We start from the raw sequence: 26,299 nt of genomic DNA, 5'->3' as shown, positions 1-26,299 counted from the left end.
GGGACAATCCGGTATCAGGCTGGTGGCTGAGCTGCGTTCACACGGGGACAATCCGGTTTCAGGCTGGTGGCTGAGCTGCGTTCACACGGGGACAATCCGGTTTCAGGCTGGTGGCTGAGCTGCGTTCACACGGGGACAATCCGGTTTCAGGCTGGTGGCTGAGCTGCGTTCACACGGGGACAATCCGGTTTCAGGCTGGTGGCTGAGCTGCGTTCACACGGGGACAATCCGGTTTCAGGCTGGTGGCTGAGCTGCGTTCACACGGGGACAATCCGGTTTCAGGCTGGTGGCTGAGCTGCGTTCACACGGGGACAATCTGGTGTCAGGCTGGCTGCTGAGCTGCGTTCGCACAGGTGCAATCCAGTATCAGGCTGGTTGCTGAGCTGCGTTCACACAGGGGCAATCCAGTATCAGGCTGGTTGCTGAGCTGCGTTCACACGGGGACAATCTGGTTTCAGGCTGGTTGCTGAGCTGCGTTCACACTGGGGCAATCCAGTATCAGGCTGGTTGCTGAGCTGCGTTCACACGGGGACAATCCAGTATCAGGCTGGTTGCTGAGCTGCGTTCACACGGGGACAATCTGGTTTCAGGCTGGTTGCTGAGCTGCGTTCACACTGGGGCAATCCAGTATCAGGCTGGTTGCTGAGCTGCGTTCACACGGGGACAATCCGGTTTCAGGCTGGTTGCTGAGCTGTGTTCACAAGGGGACAATCTGGTGTCAGGCTGGCTGCTGAGCTGCGTTCACACTGGGGCAATCCGGTTTCAGGCTGGTGGCTGAGCTGCGTTCACACGGGGACAATCTGGTGTCAGGCTGGCTGCTGAGCTGCGTTCACACTGGGGCAATCCAGTATCAGGCTGGTTGCTGAGCTGCGTTCACACGGGGACAATCCAGTATCAGGCTGGTTGCTGAGCTGCGTTCACACGGGGACAATCTGGTTTCAGGCTGGTTGCTGAGCTGCGTTCACACAGGGGCAATCCAGTATCAGGCTGGTTGCTGAGCTGCGTTCACACGGGGACAATCTGGTTTCAGGCTGGTTGCTGAGCTGCGTTCACACTGGGGCAATCCAGTATCAGGCTGGTTGCTGAGCTGCGTTCACACGGGGACAATCCGGTTTCAGGCTGGTTGCTGAGCTGTGTTCACAAGGGGACAATCTGGTGTCAGGCTGGCTGCTGAGCTGCATTCACACAGGGGCAATCCAGTATCAGGCTGGCTGCTGAGCTCTTGCTCCTGTTTCCGTGCCCTGCCCAGCTCAGTGCAAGGGCACGTGCAATGGGGGGAGGGAGAGCTCAGTGGTTTGAGCACTGGCCTGCTAAACCCAGGGTGGTGAGTTCACTCCTTGCAGAGGCCATTTGGGGGCAAAAATGTGTGAGGGATGGTCCTTAGTCCTGCTGTGAGGGCAGGGGACTGGACTCAATGACCTTTCAAGGTCCCTTCCAGTTCCAGGAGAGAGGCATCTCCATTTATTTCCGTTGTTCCCCTGGCAAGTCATGTGCCCCGTTCCTATCTGGACGGCTCCATTGAATTGACTAGTCGATTCACCTCGCGAATTCCTGGCGGTTACACGACTCGCCGATAGTCCCGGGGGCAGGGGCAGGACCAGCAGCCAGTCCTGAGGAGCCCGCGCTGCACAGCTCCTGCTGGATCAGAGACGGGGCCAGGCGGGAGCTGGGCTGCGAGGGGAACCGCTTTAGAAACCAGCGTGGCTGAGGGCCTGGGAGGCGGTGGCCCCGTGGACCAATGTGAGGCCTCCGTGTGCAAGGGGCAGCCTGGGGGAACGTGCTTGTCCTCGCCCTTTGGGATTTTGTGACCCATCCTCCATCTTCTCCCTCCGCCCAGGGGCAGGGCCTGCCCCTCGCCCAGCCCCCGGGATCTCCCCAGACCGGCCTGTGCCCCGGGACTGACCCCGCTTGCTCTCCCCTCGCCAGGCCCCCGCAGGACATCAGCCTAGAGGAGTTCGACGACGAGGACCTGTCGGAAATCACGGACGACTGCGGGATCGGCCTGAACTACGACTCGGACCATTATGAGAAGGTGGGGGTTGGGGGGCAGAGACCCGGGGGAGGTGCTGCTGCCCAGGGACGGGAAGCCGAGGCAGGGCGAGCACAACTGAGCGCTCCCCAGCAATGTCCCCACAGCCCCCACCCCAGGGAAATCCCCGTGGGCACAGCCCGGGGCTGGGGAGGGGGTGGCCAGAGGCCAGAAGCAAAATCCCTTGTTACCCAGAGCTGTGCCATGCAGGCGCGTGTGAGCGTGCATGCACACGTAAACGTGGACACACCTGAATGTGCACACGCACGTGAACGTGCATGGCTGACACCAGCCTGCAGCTCCCCAGGCTCTTTGCATCCAGGACTCCCCGCGCTCCCGCAGCTCTGCCCTCGCCTGGTGCTTTCCTCCGAGCTCTGCGGCCCCTTCCTGGCCAGGGTTGCACGGGGCACCGTGGGCCCTGCTGGCGGCCCCTCCCGTCGCCCCGTGCCGAAGGGGCTGCCCTGGGCAGTGCCGGCGTTAGGGCGGCCTTCCCTGGCCCACGTCTCCTCCTCGCCGGGCATGGGGGCTCGGAGCACCGGGTGCCGGGGCGCCTGCGTGTTCTCACAAGGCAAAGGGGCCAGCCAGGCACAGTGGGGGATGCTGGGGAAGGAGGGGCCCTGGCGAGGGGCCGTGGGGCGCTGGGAGCCAAGGGGCTGCAGGAGGAGGGGCTCTCGGGTTATTCCATCGCGGGCTGGCACTGGGGAGCCGCTGCTGGGACCCTGCGCCCGGCTCCAGAGGGTGCTGCTCACGGCGAGGGCGATGGCAGCGCTGGGAGGTCACAGAAGGGGCCGGGTGTGACGGCGCGTTGGGGGTTCCCCGTCTCCTGCACCCCGAAATGGCACAAACAGACTGTACCAGCCAGTGGAATTGAGGGTGGTTTATTGCTCCTCCAGCACAGCGCAGCACAGATGTAATCTGGTTACAGGAACTGGGCTAAGCGGCCTCAGTGCCCCCCCTTTGAGATAGGGGAGTCCCAGCCCCCTCCCCAGCTCCTTATACCCTGCCTTCCAGCGAGGAACTAACTAACCCTCTTCCAGCCCTGCCCCCCAGCCAGGGCAGCATCCACCTTCCTTTGTTCCTCTCCATGGGGGGTGTCTGGCCACTGGTTCAACAAGTTTGGCCTTACCTCTGCCTAGTGAGGCTTTCCCTGCTGGGTCTTGCTCCAGACAGCAGGGGTCACCACAGCCCAGCAAGTACCCCCACTACGTCACACCGGGGTCCCATGAGCGCAGTCACTGGGAATTCGGGGCTGGTCAGTCCAGCAAGCCACGGGGCCAAGAGCCGCCGCGAGCCGCTGAAGCCAGAAGCACTCGGAGCGGAAGGAAGAGGCGGCTCTTGGCCTGTGGGGCTATTAGCCATGACGGAGGCTTCGTCCCGGGCAGCTCTTATGGCGAGACAGGGCGTTTCCCAGCAGATCGGCTCTAGTCCACCCAGGAGCGACCCCGGCGGCTCCGCGGCTGCACTGCAACGCGCTCCCACTGGCTCGCAGGCCATGGCCCGGAAGCGACGTGAACCCTGCGTCCGTTTCACCGCAGAGGACGGGAGGGAGATCCCCAGCCTGCGCCATGCTTAGGGGGCAGCCCTGAGGAACTCTCAATCCTAGGACCCCAGGGCGGGCAGAGCCCTCAGGAGGCACCGAGCCCAGCCCCCCGCCAAAGCAGGACCAGTCCCCACTCCATCAGCCCAGCCAGGGGTCTGTCAAGCCGGGACAAACACCCCTAGGGATGGAGACTCCACCCCCTCCCCAGGGAACCCAGCCCAGCGCTACCTCTCATAGAAGCTAATCAGATTGGTCAGGCATGACTTTCCCTTTGTGAATCCATGTGACTATTCCTGATCACTTTCCTCTCATCCAAGTGCTTCAATATGGATTCCTTAAGGATCCCTTCCATGATTTTTCCAGGAACCGAGGTAAGACTGACCGGCCTATAGTTCCCTGGATCGTCCTTCTTCCCTTTTTTAAAGATGGGCACTACATTTGCCTTTTTCCAATCATCCGGGATCTCTCCCGATCTCCACGACTTTTCAAAGATAATGGCCAAAGGCTCCTCAATGACATTTGCCAACTCCCTCAGTACCCTTGGGTGCATTAAGTCTGGACCCATGGATTTGTGTACGTTTAGCTTTTCTAAATAGTTCCTAACCTGTTCTTTACCCACCAAGGGCTGTCCATCTTCTTCCCATCTTGCATCACTTAGCACAGAAGTCCAGGAGCCGACCTCGTCCGTAAATACAGAGGCAAAGAAAGCATTGAGTACTTCAGCTTTCCCCACATCATCTGTCACTAGGTTACCTCCTTCATCCATTAGGGGCTGCACACCCTCTCTGATCACCACCTTCTTGTTAACATGCCTGTAGAAACCTTTCTTGTATCCTTCACATCCTTAGCCAGTCGTAACTCCATTTGCGCTTTCGCCTTCCTGATAACCACCCGGCTGAGCCTTGGTAGGGGGAGGGGCTTTATAAGGCAGTGGGCAAGCGACCAAGGAGCTTGCGAACAGGACAGCCGTGATGGATGGTGATGGGTCTGCTGCTGTTACCTGCACAGCGTGTGCCATGTTTGTCTTCCTCCTGGAAGAAAGAACGGATTTCATCTGCACCAAGTGCAAGCTGGTCGACATTTTGGAAGAAAAAATTAGAGGACTGGAGGCCCAAGTGTCGACCCTACGCTCGATCAGAGAAGATGAAGACTTCCTCGATAGAAGCAGCGTTTAATCCGTCAAGCACGGAAGGCAGAGGAACCAGCGAGGGCAGTACGTGACCAAGAAGAGAACTGGCAGCATGTAACTTCTAGAAGGGGAAAAAGGCCAGCACGGGAATCCCCCGATGCTATAGAGGTAAGCAATCGCTTTCAGGCTCTCTCCACAGGCTCTGCAGAGGTGAATTCTTTGGAAGGGACCTCACAAGGAAGAAACCAGAAGGGAGCACCATCTACTGGAAGGCATGGGATGCGTAGTCCTAGGGATGGGGGTTCCACGGCCACCACCCCCAAAAGAAAACGACGGGTGGTGGTGGTCGGGGACTCCCTCCTAAGAGGGACTGAGCCATCCCTCTGCCGTCCGGACCTGGAATCTCGAGAGGTGTGCTGCTTACCGGGAGCTCGCATTCAGGATGTGACTGAGAGGCTTAGCAAGCTGATCAAACCTTCCGATCGCTACCCCTTCCTGCTTCTCCACATAGGAACTAATGATACAGCCAAGAATGACCTTGAGCAGGTTACTGCGGATTATGTAGCGCTGGGAAGAAGGATCCAAGAATTCGGAGCGCAAGTGGTGTTCTCGTCCATCCTCTCTGTTGAAGGGAAAGGACTGGGCTGGGATCGTCGAATTGAGGACATAAATACGTGGTTGCGCAGATGGTGTCGCAGAGAGGGCTTTGGTTTCTTCGACCATGGGACTCTGTTCCGGGCACAAGGATTGTTAGGAAGAGATGGGATCCACCTAACGAAGAGAGGAAGGAGCATCTTCGCGGGCAGGCTTGCAAACCTAGTGAGGAGGCTTTAAACTAGGTTCGTCGGGGGACGGTGACCAAAACCCTGAGGGGAGTGGGAAAGTCGGATACCGGGAAGAAATGCAGAGAGGAAGGAGCGAGAAAGGAGGACCCATGTTTCGAATGGAGAAGATAGGACGATCAACTGGTTACCTGAGGTGTTTGTACACTAATGCGACAAGCCTGGGCAACAAACAGGAAGAACTGGAGGCCCTGGCCCAGTCCAAGAAATATGATTTAATTGGGATAACAGAGACTTGGTGGGATGACTCGCATGACTGGAGCGCTGTCATGGAAGGGTATAGACTGTTCAGGAACAACAGGCGGGGGAGAAAAGGAGGAGGAGTTGCACTATATGTAAGAGAGCACTATGATTGCTCTGAACTCCAGTATAAAGAGGGAGAAAAACCTGTTGAGGGTTTATGGGTTAAGTTTAAAGGAGCAAACAACAGCAGTGATGTTGTGGTTGGTGTTTGCTACAGGCCACCGAATCAGGTGGATGAGGTAGATGAGGCTTTCTTTGGACAACTGAGCGAAGCTTCCAGATCGCAGGCCCTGGTTCTCGTGGGGGACTTTAATCACCCTGACATCTGCTGGGAGACCTACACCGCAGTACACAGGCAATCCAGGAAGTTTTTGGAGAATGTTGGGGATAACTTCTTGGTACAAGTGCTGAAGGATCCAACCAGGGGCCGTGCACAGCTTGACCTTCTCCTCACAAACAGGGAGGAACTAATAGGGGACGTAGAGGTGGGTGACAACCTGGGAAGCAGTGATCATGAGATGGTAGATTTCAGGATCCTGACCAAAGGAAGGAAAGAGAGTAGTAAAATACACACCTTGGACTTCAAAAAGCAGATTTTGACTCCCTCAGAGATCTGATGGAAAGAATCCCCTGGGATGTTAACATGAAGGGGAAAGGAGCCCAGGACAGCTGGCAGTATTTTAAAGAAGCCTTATTGAAGGCACAGAAAGAAACCATCCCGACGCGTAGCAAGAGAGGCAAACATGGTAGGAGACCGGATTGGCTTACAGGGGAAATCCTGGGTGAACTTAAGCACAAAAAGGAAGCTTACAGAAAGTGGAAACTTGATCAAATGCCCAGGGAGGAGTTTAAAGGGATAGCTCGAGAATGCTGCGGCGCCCCACGACTCCCAGGAAAACCCGCTCAGTGTGCCAGGCTCCTCGAGCGCCGCTGCCCGTCCTGGGGACGCTGCTTCTCCGCAGCCACACTCGGGTTAAGCCGCCTGCCCCTCCGCTTCCTGGAATCGCTTCTCTCTGCCTCCAGCGCCTGGCTCTCGCAAGCCCCCTTCCTTCTGCGCCCGTCACTTACTGCCGGGTGCTTCATCCACGGGGTGCAGTTGAACCATCCTCTGCTACCACTATCATAGCATGTTGGGGGCCCCCGACCCTGCACCCCACTCGCAGCCAGAGGGGACTCTCTGGCGGCAGGTAGAATAGAAGGGTTCTTGGTTCCCAGGGACACGGTGCAGCTCAGGATCTCTGTTCGCACAGGGACCAAGAGCAGGAGGCCTCATTCCTCTCTGGGGAAAGGCACGCCTGGGCCCCTCCCCCCTTTTCCTGCTCCCAGCCTCCTCTCTCGCCTAGCCCAGGCCAGACTGACTCTACCCCCGCCTGGGGCAGCCGCCCGGCCCTTTGTCTCCCTTCCCGGGCAGGCATTGGGAACTCCTGGGTCTGGCCCCCAGGTGTCTGGGCCCCACTCACCACGGCAGGGAGTCACCAGGGATTACACACCATACAGCACAGAGAAACCCGGATCACAAACGTGGACAGCCCCCTCCCCCGCTGCGTCACACCTGCTCCTAAATATCTCCCGAGATGGACAGTCCACAACTGCCTTGGGCAATTTAACCCCCCGGCAGGCAGGAAGTTCTTCCTAACGTCCAACCTAAACCCCCCTTGCTGCAGTTGAAGCCCATTGCTGCTTGTTCTATCCTCAGAGGCCAAGATGAACAAGTTTTCTCCCTCCTCCTTGTAACACCCTTTTAGGGACTTGAAACTTGTTCTCACGTCTCCTCTCAGTCTCCTTTCCAAACTAAACAAGCCCAGTTCTTTCAGTCTTCTTTCCTAGCTCATGTTCTCTTGACCTTTAATCATTCTTGTTGCTCTTCTCTGGACCTTCTCCAATTTCTCCACCTTTCTCCTGAAATGCGGTGCCCAGAACTGGACACAAGACTCCAGCTGAGCCCTGATCAGCGCAGAGCAGAGTGGAAGAATGGCTCCTCGTGTCTTGCTCACAACACTCCTGTTCACACATCCCAGAATGATTTTTGCCTTTTTTTCCCCAACAGTCTCACACTGTGGTTTCATATTTAGCTTATGGTCCACTATGATCCCTTTAGACAGTATCCCTTGCTAGAGAGTGACTTCCCATTCTGTATGCATGAACCTGATTGTTCCTTCCTAAGTGGAGCATTTTACATTTGTCATTATTGAGTTTTATCCTGTTTACCTCAGACCATTTCTCCAGTTTGTCCAGCTCATTTTGAATTCGAATCCTAACCTCCAAAGCACTCGCAACCCCTCCCATCTTGGATCATCCACAAACTTCCTAAGTGTACTTTCTATGCCATTATCTAAATAATTCACCAAGATACTGAACAGAGCCGGTCCCAAAATAAACCCCTGCAGAACCCCACTTGTTCTGCCCTTCCAGCATGACTGTGAACCGTTAATAACTACTCTCTGGCTACGTCTAGACTGCATCCCTTTTTCGTAAAAGGAATGCAAATTAGAAGTATCGCAATTGCTAATAAAGCCGGGATTTAAATATCCCCCACTTCATTAGCATAAAAATGGCTGCCGCTTTTTTTTGGCACGGAGCTTTGCTGGAAAAAAGCGCCAGTCTAGACGCGGATTTTTCGGAAAATAAAGCCTTTTCCGAAAGATCCCTTATCCCTCATTTTAAGAAGATGCAATCTAGACATAGCCTCTGAGAACAATTATCCAGACAGCTATGCACTCACCTTGTAGTAGCCTCATGTAGGTTGTGTTTCCCTAGTTTATTGCTAAGAAGGTCATGTGAGACCGTATCAAATGCTTTACCAAACTCCAGGTACACAACATCTACCACTTCCCCCTTATCCACAAGACTTGATATCCTGTTAAAGCTATCACATTGGTTTGGCATGATTTATTCTTTACAAATCCATGCTGTTACCTAGCACCTTATTATCTTCCAGATGTTTGCAGATTAATTCCTTAATTACTTGCTCCATTATGTTCCCTGGCACAGAAGTTAAGCTGATTGGTTTGTAGTTTCCTGGGTTGTTCTTATTTTCCTTTTTATAGATGGGCCTTAGATTTGCCCTTTTCCAGTCTTCTGGAATCTCTCTCATATCTTCCACGACTTTTCCAAAGATGATAGCTAATGGCCCCTCTATCAGCTCCTTGAGTATTCTAGGATGCATTTGATCCTGGTGGCTTGCAGATATCTAACTTGTCTAAGTAATTTTTAACTTGTTCTTTTCCTATTTTAACTTCTGAACTTATCCCATTTTCTCTGGAAATCTTAAAAAACAACAAACAGTCTTGCAGCACCTTAGAGACTAACAGAACGTGTAGATGGGATCTTGTGCTTTCGTGGGCACAACCCACTTCTTCAGATGAGTCTTTCTTACAGACTAGCTTGGCTACCCCTCTGAACCCATTTTCACTGGCATTCACTATGTTAGGTGTCCAGTCATCAACAACTAATCAGGAAAGAGATCCTGGAGTCTTCGTGGATAGTTCTCTGAAGACGTCTATGCTGTGTGCAGTGGCAGTCAAAAAAGCAAACAGGATGTTAGGAATCATTTAAAAGGAATAGAGAATAATATGGAGAATATCTTATCGCCCTTATATAAATCCATGGTACGCCCACATCTTGAATACTGCGTGTAGATGTGGTCTCCTCATCTCAAAAAAGATATACTGGCATTAGAAAAGGTTCAGAGAAGGGCAACTAAAATGATCAGGGCTTTGGAACGGGTCCAATGTGAGGAGAGATTAAAGAGACTGGGACTTTTCAGCTTGGAAAAGAGGAGACTGAGGGGGATATGCTAGAGGTCTATAAAATCATGAGTGGTGTGGAGAAAGTGAATAAGGAAAAGTTATTTATTTGTTCCCATAATATAAGAACTGGGGGCCACCAAACGAAACTAACGGGCAGCAGGTTTAAAACTAATAAAAGGAAGTTCTTCTTCACACTGCGCATAGTCAATCTGTGGAACTCCTTGCCTGAGGAGGCTGTGAAGGCTAGGACTATAACAGGGTTTAAAAGAGAACTAGATAAATTCATGGAGGTTAAGTCCATTAATGGCTATTAGCCAGTCTGGGTAAGGAATGGTGTCCCTAGCTCTGTGTGTCAGAGTGTGGAGATGGATGGCAGGAGAGAGATCGCTTGATCATTACCTGTTCAATTCACTCCCTCTGGAGACACCTGGCATTGGCCTCTGTCAGCAGACAGGATACTGGGCTGGATGGGCCTTGGGTCTGACCCAGTCTGGCCGTTCTTATGTTCTAACCTTTCTGGTGAAAACCGAAACAAAGACGTTATTAAGCACCTCTGCAATTTCTGCATTTCCTGTTATTGCTTTTCCCTCGTAATTGAGCAATGGGCCTACCCTGTCCTGGGTTGTCTTCTTGCTTCTAATATATTTGCAGAATGTTTTCTTGCTCCCCTTTATGTTTCTAGCTAGACTGAGCTTGTTTTGTGCCTTTGCCTTTCTCATGTTGCCCCTGCCTACATGGCTTATTGTTTATGCTCATTCTTTGTGATTTTACCTGGTTTCCACTCTTTGTAGGGCTCCTTTTTGATTTTGAGATTGTTCGAGATCTCCTGGTTAAGCCAGGCTGGTCTCTTGCCAGGCCTCTGATCTCTCCTACGTAGCGGAATAGTTTGCTCTTGTGCTCTTGATAATGTCCCTTTGAAAAACTGCCAACTCTCTTCACTTGTTTTTCCTCTTAGTCTTGCTTCCCATGGGACCTTACCTACCAGCTCTCTGAGTCTGCTGAAATCTGCCTTCCTGAAATCCATGGTCTCCATGTTGCTGTTCTCCCTTCTACCAGGCCTTAGACTCAGCAACTCTGATTTCAGGGTCGCTTTCACCCGAGCTGCGTCCACTTTCAAATTCTCAGAAAGTTCCTCCAGATCTGTTCAAATCAAACCTACAACAGCTTCCTCCCAGGAGCTTTCTCGACCATCTGAATAAAAAATTGTCTCCAATGCAGTCCAGGAACGTGTTGGCCAGTCTGCGCCCCGCTGTGTTAGTTTCCCTACACGTGTCTGGAGAGTTGAAGTCCCCCATCACCACCGAATCCTGCGCTTTGGATGATTTTGTGAGTTGTTTCCAAAAAGCCTCGTCCGCCTGGGTAGGTGGTCTGTAGTAGACCCCTTGTTTTTACCCCTTTTAACCTAAGCCAGGGTCTGTCTACACTACCCCGCTAGTTCGAACTAGGGTGGTTAATGTAGGCAACTGGAGTTGCAAATGAAGCCCGGGATCTGAATTTCCCAGGCTTCATTCGCATAAAGCCGCCGGCGCCATTTTTAAATGTCCGCTAGTGCGGCCTCTGTGCCCGCGGCTACACGCGGCTACACGCGGCACGGACTAGGTAGTTCGGACTAGGCTTCCTATTCTGAACTACTGTTACTCCTCGTTCAGATGAAGTTCAGGGCTGACAAATGCAAAGTGATGCACATTGGGAACCAGTGTCCCTGCTGGACACACCCCACGCTGGGATCTAAACGGGCTCGTACCGCTCCACAAGTCGCTGTGTAGAGCTGCTGTGGACAGTTCTCTGGACACACCCGCAGTCAGAGGAGCAAAGCGGCTGTTGGGAATCATCCGGAAAGGGCTGGAGAAGACAGAGGATATCTTACTGCCTCTATCCACCACGGGGCGTCCACCGCGTGAATCCTGCCTGCACATGTGGCCACCACACGACAAACAAGCTCATTGGCCTTGCAAAGGTTCCGAAAGGACGAGACGAAAGACGAGGGGTCGGGAACGGGTGTCGTCAGAGGAGAGAGTCATGAGACTGGGCCCTGCTCAGCTGGGAAAAGAGGGCCGAGGGGATACGGCCGAGGGGACAAGGCCGAGGGGAGGAGGCCGAGAGGATAACCCCGAGGGGGCGCGGCCGAGGGGATACGGCACATGCCCGGGGGGAGGAAAGTTCCTTCCCCTGCACGCGAGGCCAGCGCCAGGGCCACACGATGAACAAGCCGCGCGGTTCGGACAACCCAGGTTCCTTCCTGCCAGCCTGTGGCGCTCGTAAGTGCCTGGAGGACGGGTCCGGCAAGGGCTGTGAGCCGAGAAGGGCAGGGCCTCTGGCGCACGGGGGCTCTCGCCAATTGCCCTGCTCACAAGCACCGGGCTCCAGACGCTCGGGACGGACCCTTCTGGCTCGTGAACCCAGGCCCGGCCGGCCTGCAGAGCCAGGCAGAGCGCCAGGGTGCAGAGGCAGGCGCTGAGTCCCTGCTCCGCCCCTCAGTCCCGCCAGCAGCGCCCCGGGCTGCACGAGGGGAAGGGGCTCGCAGCCAGGCCAGGCCCCGGGCTGCACGAGGGGAAGGGGCTCGCAGCCAGGCCAGGCCCCGGGCTGCACGAGGGGAAGGGGCTCGCAGCCAGGCCAGGCCCCGGGCCGCACGAGGGGAAGGGGCTCGCAGCCAGGCCAGGCCCCGGGCCGCACGAGGGGAAGGGGCTCGCAGCCAGGCCAGGCCCCGGGCCGCACGAGGGGAAGGGGCTCGCAGCCAGGCCAGGCCCCGGGCCGCACGAGGGGAAGGGGCTCGCAGCCAGGCCAGGCCCCGGGCCGCACGAGGGGAAGGGGCTCGCAGCCAGGCCAGGCTCCGGGCCGCACGAGGGGAAGGGGCTCGCAGCCAGGCCAGGCTCCGGGCCGCACGAGGGGAAGGGGCTCGCAGCCAGGCCAGGCCCCGGGCCGCACGAGGGGAAGGGGCTCGCAGCCAGCCAGGCCCCGGGCTGCACGAGGGGAAGGGGCTCGCAGCCAGCCAGGCCCCGGGCTGCACGAGGGGAAGGGGCTCGCAGCCAGGCCAGGCCCCGGGCTGCACGAGGGGAAGGGGCTCGCAGCCAGGCCAGGCTCCGGGCTGCACGAGGGGAAGGGGCTCGCAGCCAGGCCAGGCCCCGGGCTGCACGAGGGGAAGGGGCTCGCAGCCAGGCCAGGCCCCGGGCTGCACGAGGGGAAGGGGCTCGCAGCCAGGCCAGGCTCCGGGCTGCACGAGGGGAAGGGGCTCGCAGCCAGGCCAGGCCCCGGGCCGCACGAGGGGAAGGGGCTCGCAGCCAGGCCAGGCCCCGGGCCGCACGAGGGGAAGGGGCTCGCAGCCAGCAGGCCCCGGGCCGCACGAGGGGAAGGGGCTCGCAGCCAGGCCAGGCTCCGGGCTGCACGAGGGGAAGGGGCTCGCAGCCAGGCCAGGCCCCGGGCCGCACGAGGGGAAGGGGCTCGCAGCCAGCAGGCCCCGGGCCGCACGAGGGGAAGGGGCTCGCAGCCAGCCAGGCCCCGGGCCGCACGAGGGGAAGGGGCTCGCAGCCAGGCCAGGCCCCGGGCCGCACGAGGGGAAGGGGCTCGCAGCCAGGCCAGGCTCCGGGCCGCACGAGGGGAAGGGGCTCGCAGCCAGGCCAGGCCCCGGGCTGCACGAGGGGAAGGGGCTCGCAGCCAGGCCAGGCCCCGGGCCGCACGAGGGGAAGGGGCTCGCAGCCAGGCCAGGCCCCGGGCTGCACGAGGGGAAGGGGCTCGCAGCCAGGCCAGGCCCCGGGCTGCACGAGGGGAAGGGGCTCGCAGCCAGGCCAGGCCCCGGGCTGCACGAGGGGAAGGGGCTCGCAGCCAGGCCAGGCCCCGGGCCGCACGAGGGGAAGGGGCTCGCAGCCAGCAGGCCTAGCCCCACGCCCCGTGGCAACTGTGGGGGAGGCGGAGAGATGGAGAGAAATGGGCGGGACACGGGGCCACACGGACATGGGCGGCACCTCCCCGTTCAGGGGGGCACGGTGCCCGCCCAAGCCCTGGCATTTGCAGGAGTGGGAAAGGGCACCGTGTCAGATACAAACCGTGCCCCCCCCGGACACCCCGGGACTGGAGTGCTGCCCCCCAACCCTGACCCCCCCGGACACCCTGGGGCTGGAGCGCTGCCCCCCAACCCTGACCCCCCCGGACACCCTGGGACTGGAGCGCTGCCCCCCAACCCTGACCCCCCCGGACACCCTGGGGCTGGAGCGCTGCCCCCCAACCCTGACCCCCCCGGACACCCTGGGACTGGAGCGCTGCCCCCCAACCCTGACCCCCCCCGGACACCCCGGGGCTAGAGCGCTGCCCCCCAACCCTGACCCCCCCGGACACCCTGGGACTGGAGCGCTGCCCCCCAACCCTGACCCCCCCCGGACACCCCGGGGCTGGAGTGCTGCCCCCCAACCCTGACCCCCCCCGGACACCCCGGGGCTGGAGTGCTGCCCCCCAACCCTGACCCCCCCCGGACACACCGGGGCTGGAGCGCTGCCCCCCAACCCTGACCCCCCGGACACCCCAGGGCTGGAGCGCTGCCCCCCAACCCTGACCCCCCCGGACACCCTGGGGCTGGAGCGCTGCCCCCCAACCCTGACCCCCCCGGACACCCCAGGGCTGGAGCGCTGCCCCCCAACCCTGACCCCCCCGGACACCCTGGGGCTGGAGCACTGCCCCCCAACCCTGACCCCCCGGACACCCCAGGGCTGGAGCGCTGCCCCCCAACCCTGACCCCCCCGGACACCCTGGGGCTGGAGCACTGCCCCCCAACCCTGACCCCCCCGGACACCCTGGGGCTGGAGCACTGCCCCCCAACCCTGACCCCCCCCGGACACCCTGAGGCTGCCCCTAACCCTGTGCCCCCCGCAGGACGGGCTGGGGCTGGAGCGCTGTGAGCAGCCGCACCCCATCTGCACCTTCCCGGAGGAGTTCCAGGAGTTCGAGATGATCGATGACGAGGACGAGGAGGAGCTGGACGGGCCGGGCCGGGACGCGCCGCCCTCGCCCTCGGCCTCCCCCATCCCCTCGCCCGGCCCCCCGGAGACGCACAAGCCGCGGCCCAGCACCCTGAGCCTGAGCGCGCCTGGGGCCCAGGTGAGCGACCGGCCGCGCTGCCTGGACAGGGCTGGGGGCTCTCCGCATGGGGGCTCCGGACTGGGGGGCTCTCCGCATGGGGGCTCCGGACTGGGGGGCTCTCCGCATGGGGGCTCCGGACTGGGGGGCTCTCCGCATGGGGGCTCCGGACTGGGGGGCTCTCCGCATGGGGGCTCCGGACTGGGGGGCTCTCTGCATGGGGGCTCAGAGGACTGGGGGGCTCTCTGCATGGGGGCTCCAGACTGGGGGGCTCTCTGCATGGGGGCTCAGAGGACTGGGGGGCTCTCCGCATGGGGGCTCCGGACTGGGGGGCTCTCCTCATGGGGGCTCAGGGGACTGGGGGGCTCTCCTCATGGGGGCTCAGGGGACTGGGGGGGCTCTCCGCATGCGGGCTCAGGGGACTGGGGGGCTCTCTGCATGGGGGCTCCGGACTGGGGGGCTCTCTGCATGCGGGCTCAGGGGACTGGGGGGCTCTCCTCATGGGGGCTCAGGGGACTGGGGGGCTCTCCTCATGGGGGCTCAGGGGACTGGGGGGGCTCTCCGCATGCGGGCTCAGGGGACTGGGGGGCTCTCTGCATGGGGGCTCCGGACTGGGGGGCTCTCTGCATGCGGGCTCAGGGGACTGGGGGGCTCTCTGCATGGGGGCTCGGGGGACTGGGGGGCTCTCTGCATGGGGGCTCGGGGGACTGGGGGGCTCTCTGCATGGGGGCTCCGGACTGGGGGGCTCTCTGCATGCGGGCTCAGGGGACTGGGGGGCTCTCTGCATGGGGGCTCCGGACTGGGGGGCTCTCTGCATGCGGGCTCAGGGGACTGGGGGGCTCTCTGCATGGGGGCTCAGGGGACTGGGGGGCTCTCTGCATGCGGGCTCAGGGGACTGGGGGGCTCTCTGCATGGGGGCTCAGGACTGGGGGGCTCTCTGCATGGGGGCTCAGGGGACTGGGGGGCTCTCTGCATGCGGGCTCAGGGGACTGGGGGGCTCTGCATGGGGGCTCGGGGGACGGGGGGCTCTCTGCATGGGGGCTCAGGACTGGGGGGCTCTCTGCATGGGGGCTCGGGGGACTGGGGGGCTCTCTGCATGGGGGCTCGGGACTGGGGGGCTCTCTGCATGCGGGCTCAGGGGACTGGGGGGCTCTGCATGGGGGCTCGGGGGACGGGGGGCTCTCTGCATGGGGGCTCAGGGGACGGGGGGCTCTCTGCATGGGGGCTGAGGGCTCAGGAGGGGGTGTCTCTGTGTGCTGGGCTGAGGGATTTGGGGGTGTCTCCGCGTGGTAGGCTGAGGGGTTTGGGGGGTGTCTCCGTGTGCCATGTTGAGGGGTTTGGGGGTGTCTCTGTGCCGGGCTGAGGCATTTAGGGATGTCGTCATGTGCCAGGCTGAGGGGATTGGGGGGTGTCTGAGTGCTGGGCTGAGGAGATTGGGGGGGTCTCTGCGTGGGGGTTAAGCTTGTCCGTGTTGGATTCCTGTGTGCTCCAGTGTTTGGAGCCAGGCACTGAAGTTGTCTGGTGCTGGGGGGGGGTCCCTGCACTGGGTCAGGCTCTGTGTGTGCCCGTGTGCAACAGCGTTATTGGGGGCCGTGTGTGTGTGTGTGTGTGGGGGGGGGTGCGCGGAGGGGCCCTGCCGTGTGTGCGTGTGTGTGGGGGGGGGTGCGGAGGGGCCCTGCCGTGTGTGTGTGTGTGTGTGTGTGGGGTGCGGAGGGGCCCTGCCGTGTGTGTGTGGGGGGGGGTGCGGAGGGGCCCTGCCGTGTGTGTGTGGGGGGGGGTGCGGAGGGGCCCTGCCGTGTGTGTGTGTGTGGGGGGGGGGATGCGGAGGGGCCCTGCCGTGTGTGTGTGGGGGGGGGTGCGGAGGGGCCCTGCCGTGTGTGTGTGGGGGGGGGTGCGGAGGGGCCCTGCCGTGTGTGTGTGTGGGGGGGGTGCGGAGGGGCCCTGCCGTGTGTGCGTGTGTGGGGGGTGCGGAGGGGCCCTGCCGTGTGTGTGTGTGTGTGGGTGCGGAGGGGCCCTGCCGTGTGTGTGTGGGGGGGGGGTGCGGAGGGGCCCTGCCGTGTGTGTGTGTGTGTGTGTGTGGGGTGCGGAGGGGCCCTGCCGTGTGTGTGTGTGTGTGTGTGTGGGGTGCGGAGGGGCCCTGCCGTGTGTGTGTGTGTGTGTGTGTGTGTGTGTGTGTGTGGGGTGCGGAGGGGCCCTGCCGTGTGTGTGTGTGTGTGTGTGTGTGTGTGTGTGTGTGGGGTGCGGAGGGGCCCTGCCGTGTGTGTGTGTGTGTGGGGGGGGGGGTGCGGAGGGGCCCTGCCGTGTGTGTGTGTGTGTGTGTGTGTGTGTGTGTGTGTGTGTGTGTGTGTGTGTGGTGCGGAGGGGCCACTTCCAACCCAAGTCTGGGGGCCTCTCTGTAAAATACCAAACCAGCCGCACCAAGTACTCCAGCTGCCCCCCTGGCCAGCGAGAAGCCTCACAAGCAAATCCCCTCAGACACCCCAGTGCCCCCTGTGCCCCCCACCCCCCTCAGACACCCCAGAGCTCCCTGTGCCCCCCACCCCCCTCAGACACCCCAGTGCCCCCTGTGCCCCCCACCCCCCTCAGACACCCCAGTGCCCCCTGTGCCCCCCACCCCCCTCAGACACCCCAGTGCCCCCTGTGCCCCCCACCCCCCTCAGACACCCCAGTGCTCCCTGTGCCCCCCACCCCCCTCAGACACCCCAGTGCCCCCTGTGCCCCCCACCCCCCTCAGACACCCCAGTGCTCCCTGTGCCCCCCACCCCCCTCAGACACCCCAGTGCTCCCTGTGCCCCCCCCAACCCCCTTACACAGGGGAGAGGTTATAACCCATCCCCCACCTCCCCTCACACACCCCAGTGCTCCCTGTGCCCCCCAGCCCCCCTTACACAGGGGAGAGGTTATAACCCATCCCCCACCTCCCCTCAGACACCCCAGTGCTCCCTGTGCCCCCCAGCCCCCCTCACACAGGGGAGAGGTTATAACCCATCCCCCGCCTCCCCTCAGACACCCCAGTGCTCCCTGTGCCCCCCCAGCCCCCTCACACAGGGGAGAGGTTATAACCCATCCCCCGCCTCCCCTCACACACCCCAGTGCTCCCTGTGCCCCCCCAGCCCCCACCTCACACAGGGGAGAGGTTATAACCCATCCCCCACCTCCCCTCAGACACCCCAGTGCTCCCTGTGCCCCCCAGCCCCCTTACACAGGGGAGAGGTTATAACCCATCCCCCACCTCCCCTCAGACACCCCAGTGCTCCCTGTGCCCCCCAGCCCCCCTTACACAGGGGAGAGGTTATAACCCATCCCCCACCTCCCCTCAGACACCCCAGTGCTCCCTGTGCCCCCCAGCCCCCTCACACAGGAGAGAGGTGATAACCCATCCCCCACCTCCCCTCACACACCCCAGTGCTCCCTGTGCCCCCCAAACCCCCCGTACACTGGGGAGAGGTTATAACCCATCCCCCACCTCCCCTCACACACCCCAGTGCTCCCTGTGCCCCCCAGCCCCCCTCACACAGGGGAGAGGTTATAACCCATCCCCCACCCCCCTCAGACACCCCAGTGCTCCCTGTGCCCCCCAGCCCCCCTTACACAGGGGAGAGGTTATAACCCCTCCCCCACCTCCCCTCACACACCCCAGTGCTCCCTGTGCCCCCCAGCTCCCCTCACACAGGGGAGAGGTTATAACCCATCCCCCACCCCCCCTCAGACACCCCAGTGCTCCCTGTGCCCCCCCAGCCCCCTCTTACACAGGGGAGAGGTTATAACCCCTCCCCCACCTCCCCTCACACACCCCAGTGCTCCCTGTGCCCCCCAGCTCCCCTCACACAGGGGAGAGGTTATAACCCATCCCCCACCTCCCCTCACACACCCCAGTGCTCCCTGTGCCCCCCAGCCCCCCTCACACAGGGGAGAGGTTCTAATCCTTCCCCCCCCCCCCCCCTCCAGGTTCTCCCAGGCCCAGAGGCCCAGCCCCGTCCCTGCTGTGGCCCAAGGGAGCCCGCTGGCCCGTCCCGTAGCTCGTGGCCTGTGGGGTTTGTTCCGAGGAGGGACGAACGGGCCGGAGTGAAACATGCGGAGTCGATCCCGGACCCCCATGCACAGCTCCGGGTGCAGCCTGCGGCAGGGCTGGAACGCCGCTGGCTCCTGCCGGGTCTCAGGGAGCCGCTGCTGGGCTGGGCCCTCGGTCCCTGCTCTGCTCTGCAGCTCGTGGCCACGCGCCTCCCCCGGGGCGCAGCCGCAGGGACGTGTCACCAAGCCTCAGAGTCCCCAGCCCTGCACCCCCGCAGCCAGAGGGGACTCTCCGGCGGCAGGTAGAAGAGAAGGGCTCTTGGCTCCCCGGGACACGGCACAGCGGGGTCGATGCTAGCGCAGGCGCCGAGAGCAGGCGGCCTCGTTCCGCTGGGGGGGCCTCGTCCCTGGGCCCCTCCCCCCTTTTCCTGCTCTAGGCCCCTTCTCCCACCCTAACCCAGCTGAGACTGCCCCTTCCCACAGGCCCTGCCCCAGCCTGGGGCAGCCCCGCCCGCCCGTTGCCCGCCTTCCGGGCTACTCGTCATCTCCTGCGTCTGGCCCTCAGGTGTCTGGGCCCAGCACAGGTCTGGGGTGAGCCATGCCCAGCCCCCCATGCGGGGGGAAACTGAGGTACGCCCAGAGCACAATCCAGCACAGAGTGACTAACGAGGAGACGGAGGGGAGCCCCTGCAGGGCCCGTGGGCCCCCGGCCTGACCGTTCCCAGCAAGGCCCGCCAGACGGGTGCTGCTCAGCATGTGCGTGGCCGCCGGCCGGCCAAGCCTCCCCCAGCAGCACTGGATACGCCAGGACAGAGCCCGGCCTCACAACGCCCCCCCCCCCCGGGGCTGGCCGGCCCCTCGCGCCCGCGGAACCCGCCAGCCCCTCGCTCGGCTTCTCGCTCCATCCCCCTCGCACCCGCAGCTCCCCCGAGTCTCCTCTGCCAAGGCCAGTGACGCCACCGGGCCTTCCAGGCCAGTCTGCTGGCAGCCTTTGCCCAGGTGTGACGTAGTGGGGGTACCTGGCTGGTTTCTATGCTGCTGGCTCTGGGGTAACCCCCACTGGCTGTCGTGGGGACCACGACCCAGCAAAACAGGATGAGTCACTATGCAAACCAGTGGCCAGACACCCCCCATGGAGAGGAACAAAGGAAGGTGGAATGCTGCCTTGGCTGGGGGGCAGGGCTGGAAGTGAGTGAGTTGGTTGCTGGCTGTCGGAGGGCATGGAGGAGAGCCTAGGAGAAGGGGCTGGAGTTTAGGGGCCCAGTCTCCCCCATCTCAAGGGGGCCTGAGGCATCCTAGCCCAGTTCCTGTGACCAGACTACATCTGTGCTGTGCTGTGCTGGAGGAGCAATAAACCACCCTCAATTCCACTGGCTGGTGCAGTCTGTTTGTGCCATTTCGGGGTGCAGGAGACGGGGAACCCCCAACGCGCCGTCACACTGGTGTCAGAAGTGGGATGCACTGCACCCCGTGGATGGAGCTTCCAGCGGCAAGCGACAAGGCGCAGTAGAAGCAAGAGCCCTGGAGCCAGGCGTGCTGGAGACAGAGCGAAGCGGTTCCTGGGAATCGTGGGGCGCTGCAGCACTAGACTGGTGAGTCTGCACCGAGGGGCCCAGCGGGCAGATGGCCTACGCCCGACTCTTGAAGGCAGAGCTGGTGGGGCTGTGCAGAGAGAGGGGCTTGCCTGTGCAGAAAGCAACCAAGGCCCAGCTGATTGCCCAGCTGGAAGATAATGACCAGCCACAGGGCCAGGATCTTGTCCCCAGGGGAAGCAGCCAGACCCCCCCTGAGAGTGTGTCAGGCTCAGAGAGGGGGAGGAGCGCTGGAACCCAACGGAGAGATGAGACAGCGTCTCCCGGGAGGCCTGCAAGCCGTAGCCCATCTAGGGCAGGGGCCAGCCCAGCGGAGCTGCGGCGCCTGGAGATCCAGCTGCGGATCAGGGAATTGGAAGTAGAGGACCGAGAGAAGGACCGCCAGGACCGAGAGAGGGAGCGCCAAGATCGAGAGAGGCAGCGGCAGCATGAGCTGGCCATGGCAGAGCGGAGAACCGGCGGGGCACCGGCTGCGCCAAGTGCGGATGGGCCCCAGGGTCCCAGGACTGCCAGACGCTTGGAGAGGCTCGTGGTGGCCCAACTGAAGGACGTGGGCGACATAGACGGGTTCCTCAGTGCCTTTGAGAGGGCCTGTGGGCTGCAACGGGTCCCCCCAGCTGACTGGCTGCAGGAGCTCATCCCCGCACTGAACCAGGAGGCGGCCGGAGTGCTCAGTCAGCTGGAGGACCTACAGCCAGGGGATTACAACCGAGTCAAGGAGGCCCTGCTGCACAAGTTCGGGCTGACCCCCGAGATGTACAGGAAGAAGTTCCGGGGGGTACAGAAAGGGCCACGGGAGACCTATGTGGACCTGGCCTCCCGCCTGGCGCAATACTGCCGCAAGTGGGTGTCTGGAGCCGGAGCCCAGACCGCAGAGGAGCTGCTCAAGCTGGTCATGATGGAGCAGTTCTATGAAGCGTGCCCACCCAAACTGAGGCTGTGGCTCAAGGACCGGAGACCAGAGAACCCCCAGGAGGCCGGGAGACTGGCGGATGAGTTCACGGAGAGCCGGTCCGGGTGTGAACGGGAGTCCCGGAGAGAGAGGGAACCGCGCAGAGACCGGATCTCGGCTGAGCGACGGAGGGAGTCAACTACGGGGCGAGACCAAGGAACAGGTCGTCTGCGCCCCAGAGAACCAGCCAGGGCCTGGACAGAGACAGCCCAAAGCCTAACTTGCCATCGCTGTGGGCAAAAAGGCCACAAGAGGGCTCAGTGCACCAGGTCCCAGGACCGGGGACTTTCCAGGGTTAACTGGCTGGGGCGGGAGGAAGGGCAGGCTGCCCCAGAGGCAGGGGCTGGCAGGCAAACCTCAGCTCAGAGAGAGGGGAAGGATGCTCAGTGCACCTCCCCTGGGAGGTCTGATTCTCAGGAGGCGGATTTCTCCGTGTACCGGGTGGGGACAGGACGGCCCCTGCGGAGCGAGTGCCTCATACCCCTGGAGGTGGATGGTAGGAAGGTGACGGGCTTCTGGGACACGGGGGCAGAGGTGACTCTGGCCCGATCCGACATAGTGGCCCCGGAGCGGATACTACCCCACGCGCAGCTGACCCTGAAGGGCATAGATGGGTCCCCGTTTAAGGTGCCTGTAGCCCGGGTGCATCTGAAATGGGGGGGGAAGGAAGGCCTCAAGGAAGTGGGGGTGCACCCGCACTTGCCCACCGAGGTGCTGATGGGGAATGACCTAGAGGAGTGGCCCCATGAATCCCAGCGGGCTCTAGTCACTACCTGGAGCCAGAGCCAGCGGGGGGCTGACAACGTGGGTCCAGGGAAGGACTCCTGGCAGCATCCTCAGGGTCCCATCCCAGTGGACACGGGGTCCAGCCAGGCTGGGACTCCGGACCTAGGCAGAGGTGGGGGACAGGTCCCGATCCCTGCCTCAGCAGCTGAATTCCAGGCTGAGGTGCAGGCAGACCCCTCCTTGCAGAGGCTGAGGGACCAGGCTGGCCTCCATGCAGCTCAGCCCCGGGGGAGAGGTGGCCAGGAGAGATTCCTGCGGGAGCGTGGGCTCCTGTTCCGTGAGTGGCTCCCCCCCAGGAAGGCGAGGGCATGGGGTGTCCAGCGGCAGCTGGTCGTCCCCCGAAAGTATCGCCTCAAGCTGCTGTATTTGGCCCACGATTCCCCCGTTGGGGGCCACCGGGGGATCCGGAGCACCCGGCTGAGGCTGCTCCAGCACTTCTATTGGCCGGGAATCTTTACAGCCGTGCAGCGGTACTGCCGGTCCTGTGACTCCTGCCAGAGGGGCGGGAAGGCCCAAGACAGGAGGAAAGCGGCTTGGGGGTCTCTACCCCAGATAGACCCTCTGGGCTTGCTGAGAGAGTTATGGGAGGGGAAGACCTCCCTGGTTGGAGCATCGGGGGTGGAAGCCGCCCTGGTTGTCCAGAGAAGGCTCACTGGGCTCATGGCCCCGGCCCGAGAGACCCTGGCCAGAGATCAAGGCCAGCGGAAGGGTGGGTGTGACCCCCGAGGACAGGCCTGCGCCAGTCGCCCTGGAGCGGGGCGGCGAGTGGACAGAGGGAAGCCAATTCATGTGGGGCCTCGCCACGGCCGGCCCGAGTCAAGGGGAGCACCCATGTCCCCAGGGCGGGTTCCCACGCAGAGGACCCGAACTTCCCTAGGTCACGAGCGGAGTGACCCTGCTCAGTTCGCTCTCGGAGGGGGGAGAACTGTGACGTAGTGGGGGTACCTGGCTGGTTTCTATGCTGCTGGCTCTGGGGTAACCCCCACTGGCTGTCGTGGGGACCACGACCCAGCAAAACAGGATGAGTCACTATGCAAACCAGTGACCAGACACCCCCCATGGAGAGGAACAAAGGAAGGTGGAATGCTGCCTTGGCTGGGGGGCAGGGCTGGAAGTGAGTGAGTTGGTTGCTGGCTGTCGGAGGGCATGGAGGAGAGCCTAGGAGAAGGGGCTGGAGTTTAGGGGCCCAGTCTCCCCCATCTCAAGGGGGCCTGAGGCATCCTAGCCCAGTTCCTGTGACCAGACTACATCTGTGCTGCGCTGTGCTGGAGGAGCAATAAACCACCCTCAATTCCACTGGCTGGTGCAGTCTGTTTGTGCCATTTCGGGGTGCAGGAGACGGGGAACCCCCAACGCGCCGTCACACCAGGTCTCAGTGAGCCGGCTGCTGTGTCAGACACGCCTCCGGGCCCCACGGCCGGGCCCTGCCTCCTGGCGCTGCAGTGAGTCCCACTGACTCCAGGCAGCTCCCAGCCCGGCGCCCTGCAGCCACGTCTCGTCGGGTCCCAAACCGCCCTGGGCCCGCTGCCGGGAGCCAGGCCGTGCAGCACCTCGCAGTCCGCAGCCTTCTGCTGGCGAGCGCGGCTAGCGAGAGTCACTGCCACAGACTCGGGGCTGGAAGGGTCCTTGAGAGGACACGGAGTCCAGTCCCGGCAGGACCAGGCCCCGTCTAGACCATCCCTGACAGGTGCCTGTCCAACCTGCTCCTAAGTATCTCCAGGGATGGAGACTCCACAGCCCCCCCCGGGCAACTTACCCCAGTGTCTGCCCCCCTGGCAGGAAGCGGGCGGTGCCCACGGAAGCTCGCGCTACCATCTACATGTGTTGTTGGTCCCTAAGGTACGTCTACATGGCGGAGCAGTGTTGGGGATACCAGGACTCCCCTGAAATAGCTAGTCCGCGACTTTTGAGACAGCCTGTTACTTTGAAATAGATTTCGATATAACGGGCAGCTTATTCTGACGTCCCGGTGACCCTCGTTCCACTCGAAATCAGCCACTCAATTTGCGTAGCTCATTTCGAGCTAAGGCTCTGTGCAGACGCACCCTAAGGCTCTGTGCAGACGCACCCTAAGGCGCTGTGCAGACGCACCCTAAGGCTCTGTGCAGACTCACCCTAAGGCGCTGTGCAGACGCACCCTAAGGCGCTGTGCAGACGCACCCTAAGGCGCTGTGCAGACGCACCCTAAGGCGCTGTGCAGACGCACCCTAAGGCTCTGTGCAGACTCACCCTAAGGCTCTGTGCAGACGCACCCTAAGGCGCTGTGCAGACGCACCCTAAGGCGCTGTGCAGACGCACCCTAAGGCGCTGTGCAGACGCACCCTAAGGCGCTGTGCAGACGCACCCTAAGGCTCTGTGCAGACGCACCCTAAGGCTCTGTGCAGACTCACCCTAAGGCGCTGTGCAGACTCACCCTAAGGCTCTGTGCAGACTCACCCTAAGGCGCTGTGCAGACGCACCCTAAGGCGCTGTGCAGACGCACCCTAAGGCTCTGTGCAGACTCACCCTAAGGCGCTGTGCAGACGCACCCTAAGGCTCTGTGCAGACGCACCCTAAGGCTCTGTGCAGACGCACCCTAAGGCGCTGTGCAGACTCACTCTAAGGCTCTGTGCAGACGCACCCTAAGGCGCTGTGCAGACTCACCCTAAGGCTCTGTGCAGACGCACCCTAAGGCGCTGTGCAGACTCACCCTAAGGCGCTGTGCAGACTCACCCTAAGGCTCTGTGCAGACTCACCCTAAGGCTCTGTGCAGACGCACCCTAAGGCTCTGTGCAGACGCACCCTAAGGCGCTGTGCAGACGCACCCTAAGGCTCTGTGCAGACTCACTCTAAGGCGCTGTGCAGACTCACCCTAAGGCGCTGTGCAGACTCACCCTAAGGCCCTGTGCAGACGCACCCTAAGGCGCTGTGCAGACGCACCCTAAGGCGCTGTGCAGACTCACCCTAAGGCGCTGTGCAGACTCACCCTAAGGCGCTGTGCAGACGCACCCTAAGGCGCTGTGCAGACTCACCCTAAGGCTCTGTGCAGACGCACCCTAAGGCTCTGTGCAGACTCACCCTAAGGCTCTGTGCAAACGCACCCTAAGGCGCTGTGCAGACTCACTCTAAGGCGCTGTGCAGACGCACCCTAAGGCGCTGTGCAGACGCACCCTAAGGCTGTGCAGACTCACCCTAAGGCTCTGTGCAGACGCACCAAGGCTCTGTGGGGGGTGTTTCTGTGCATGGTGTGTGTGTTTCTGTGTGTGTGTGGTGTGGGTATGTTTCTGTGTGGGGTGTGTGTGTTTCTGGGGGGGGGGTTCTGTGTGTGTGTTTCTGTGTGTGTGTTGTGTGGTGGTGTTTCTGTACGTAGGAGGGTGTTTCTTAGCATGGTGTGGGTGTGTTTTTCTGTGTGTGTGTGTGTGTGGTGTGGGTGTGTTTCTGTATGTGGTGCATGGATGTGTCTGTGGGGGGGTGTTTGTGTGTGTTGGGTGTGTGTGTGTTTCTGTTTAGGGTGTTTGGGGTGTGTGGTGTGGGTGTGTTTCTGTGTGTGGGAGGGTGTTTCTGTGTGTGTGTGTGTTTCTGTGTGTGTGTGGTGTGGGGGTGTTTGTGGGAGGGTGTTTCTGTGTTTGTGTGTGTGTGTGATGTGGGGGTGTTTCTGTGCGTGGGGTGTGTGTGTTTCTGTATGTTTATGTGGTGTGGGGGTGTTTCCGTGGGTGGAAGGGAGGCCGGGGGTGTGGAACGGGGGGTCCGTGGGGGTTACAGGGTGTGACGGACCGGGCCATGTCTGGGCACAGCTGAGGGCGCCGCTCAGGGCGAATTGCTCAAATCCGGGGCTTCTTACAGCTCCCAGACTGGTGACCTCTCCAAACAGGCCACAAACCAGTCCCACAGAGCGCTTCAGCTGCCTGCCTGAAGCCTCCCGAGCAAACCCCCCCCCCGACACCCCAGCAATATCCGTGCCCCAGATGGCCCCGGGCCTCATACACAGGTGGGGGGTCCTAGCACCCAATCCCACCTACCCCGAACAAGTTCTGTCCGGTTCCAAGAAACCAGCCACAGATCCCTGGTCGATTTACCCTCTGGACCTTACCCACAAATCACGCTGGGCCAATCCTTTAGAATCTATATCTAAAGGTTTATTAACACAAGAAAGAAAAGCCTGAGAGTAAGGTTGTTAAAGTACAGTACGTTACATGCACCGAATCTCCCAGTTCTCGATGCAGGCTCATAGCAGCGATATTGCAGCTGCTGGTTAAAAGTCCTTGGTGCACATCCTATGCCAGGCTGGGTCCACAGGTCTTCCCAGCTCGTGATTCCCTGTGAGGCCATATCTGGGGTCAGGAGCAGATCTGGAGACCACATGGAGTCGGCCACATGGCCTAT

The 26,299-nt window shown here is 61.4% G+C and overlaps 2 protein-coding genes across 5 annotated transcripts in view; one reads left to right on the top strand and one right to left on the bottom strand.

Moving 5' to 3' along the window:
* Nucleotides 1–26,299, top strand: part of MAPK8IP2 (mitogen-activated protein kinase 8 interacting protein 2) — a 58,152-nt gene that overhangs the window by 5,856 nt on the left and 25,997 nt on the right. For all 3 annotated transcript variants that reach the window (XM_075916730.2, XM_075916729.2, XM_075916728.2), the window contains exons 2-3: nucleotides 1,927–2,032; nucleotides 14,393–14,617. In XM_075916730.2, coding sequence (XP_075772845.2) covers nucleotides 1,927–2,032; nucleotides 14,393–14,617 — 331 coding nt within the window. The remainder of the gene's footprint in view (nucleotides 1–1,926; nucleotides 2,033–14,392; nucleotides 14,618–26,299) is intronic.
* LOC112547409 (C-type lectin-like) overlaps nucleotides 1–26,299 on the bottom strand; it is a 416,253-nt gene that overhangs the window by 375,589 nt on the left and 14,365 nt on the right. The gene's annotated exons all lie outside the window — the stretch shown is intronic.

The sequence above is a fragment of the Pelodiscus sinensis genome, chromosome 1 (genome assembly GCF_052426305.1).
Source record: "Pelodiscus sinensis isolate ZL-2025 chromosome 1, ASM5242630v1, whole genome shotgun sequence".
In the NCBI taxonomy this organism is placed as follows: Eukaryota; Metazoa; Chordata; order Testudines; family Trionychidae; genus Pelodiscus; species Pelodiscus sinensis.
The sequence above is the reverse complement of the archived record's forward strand: the minus strand, read 5'-3'. Positions and strand labels throughout refer to the sequence as shown.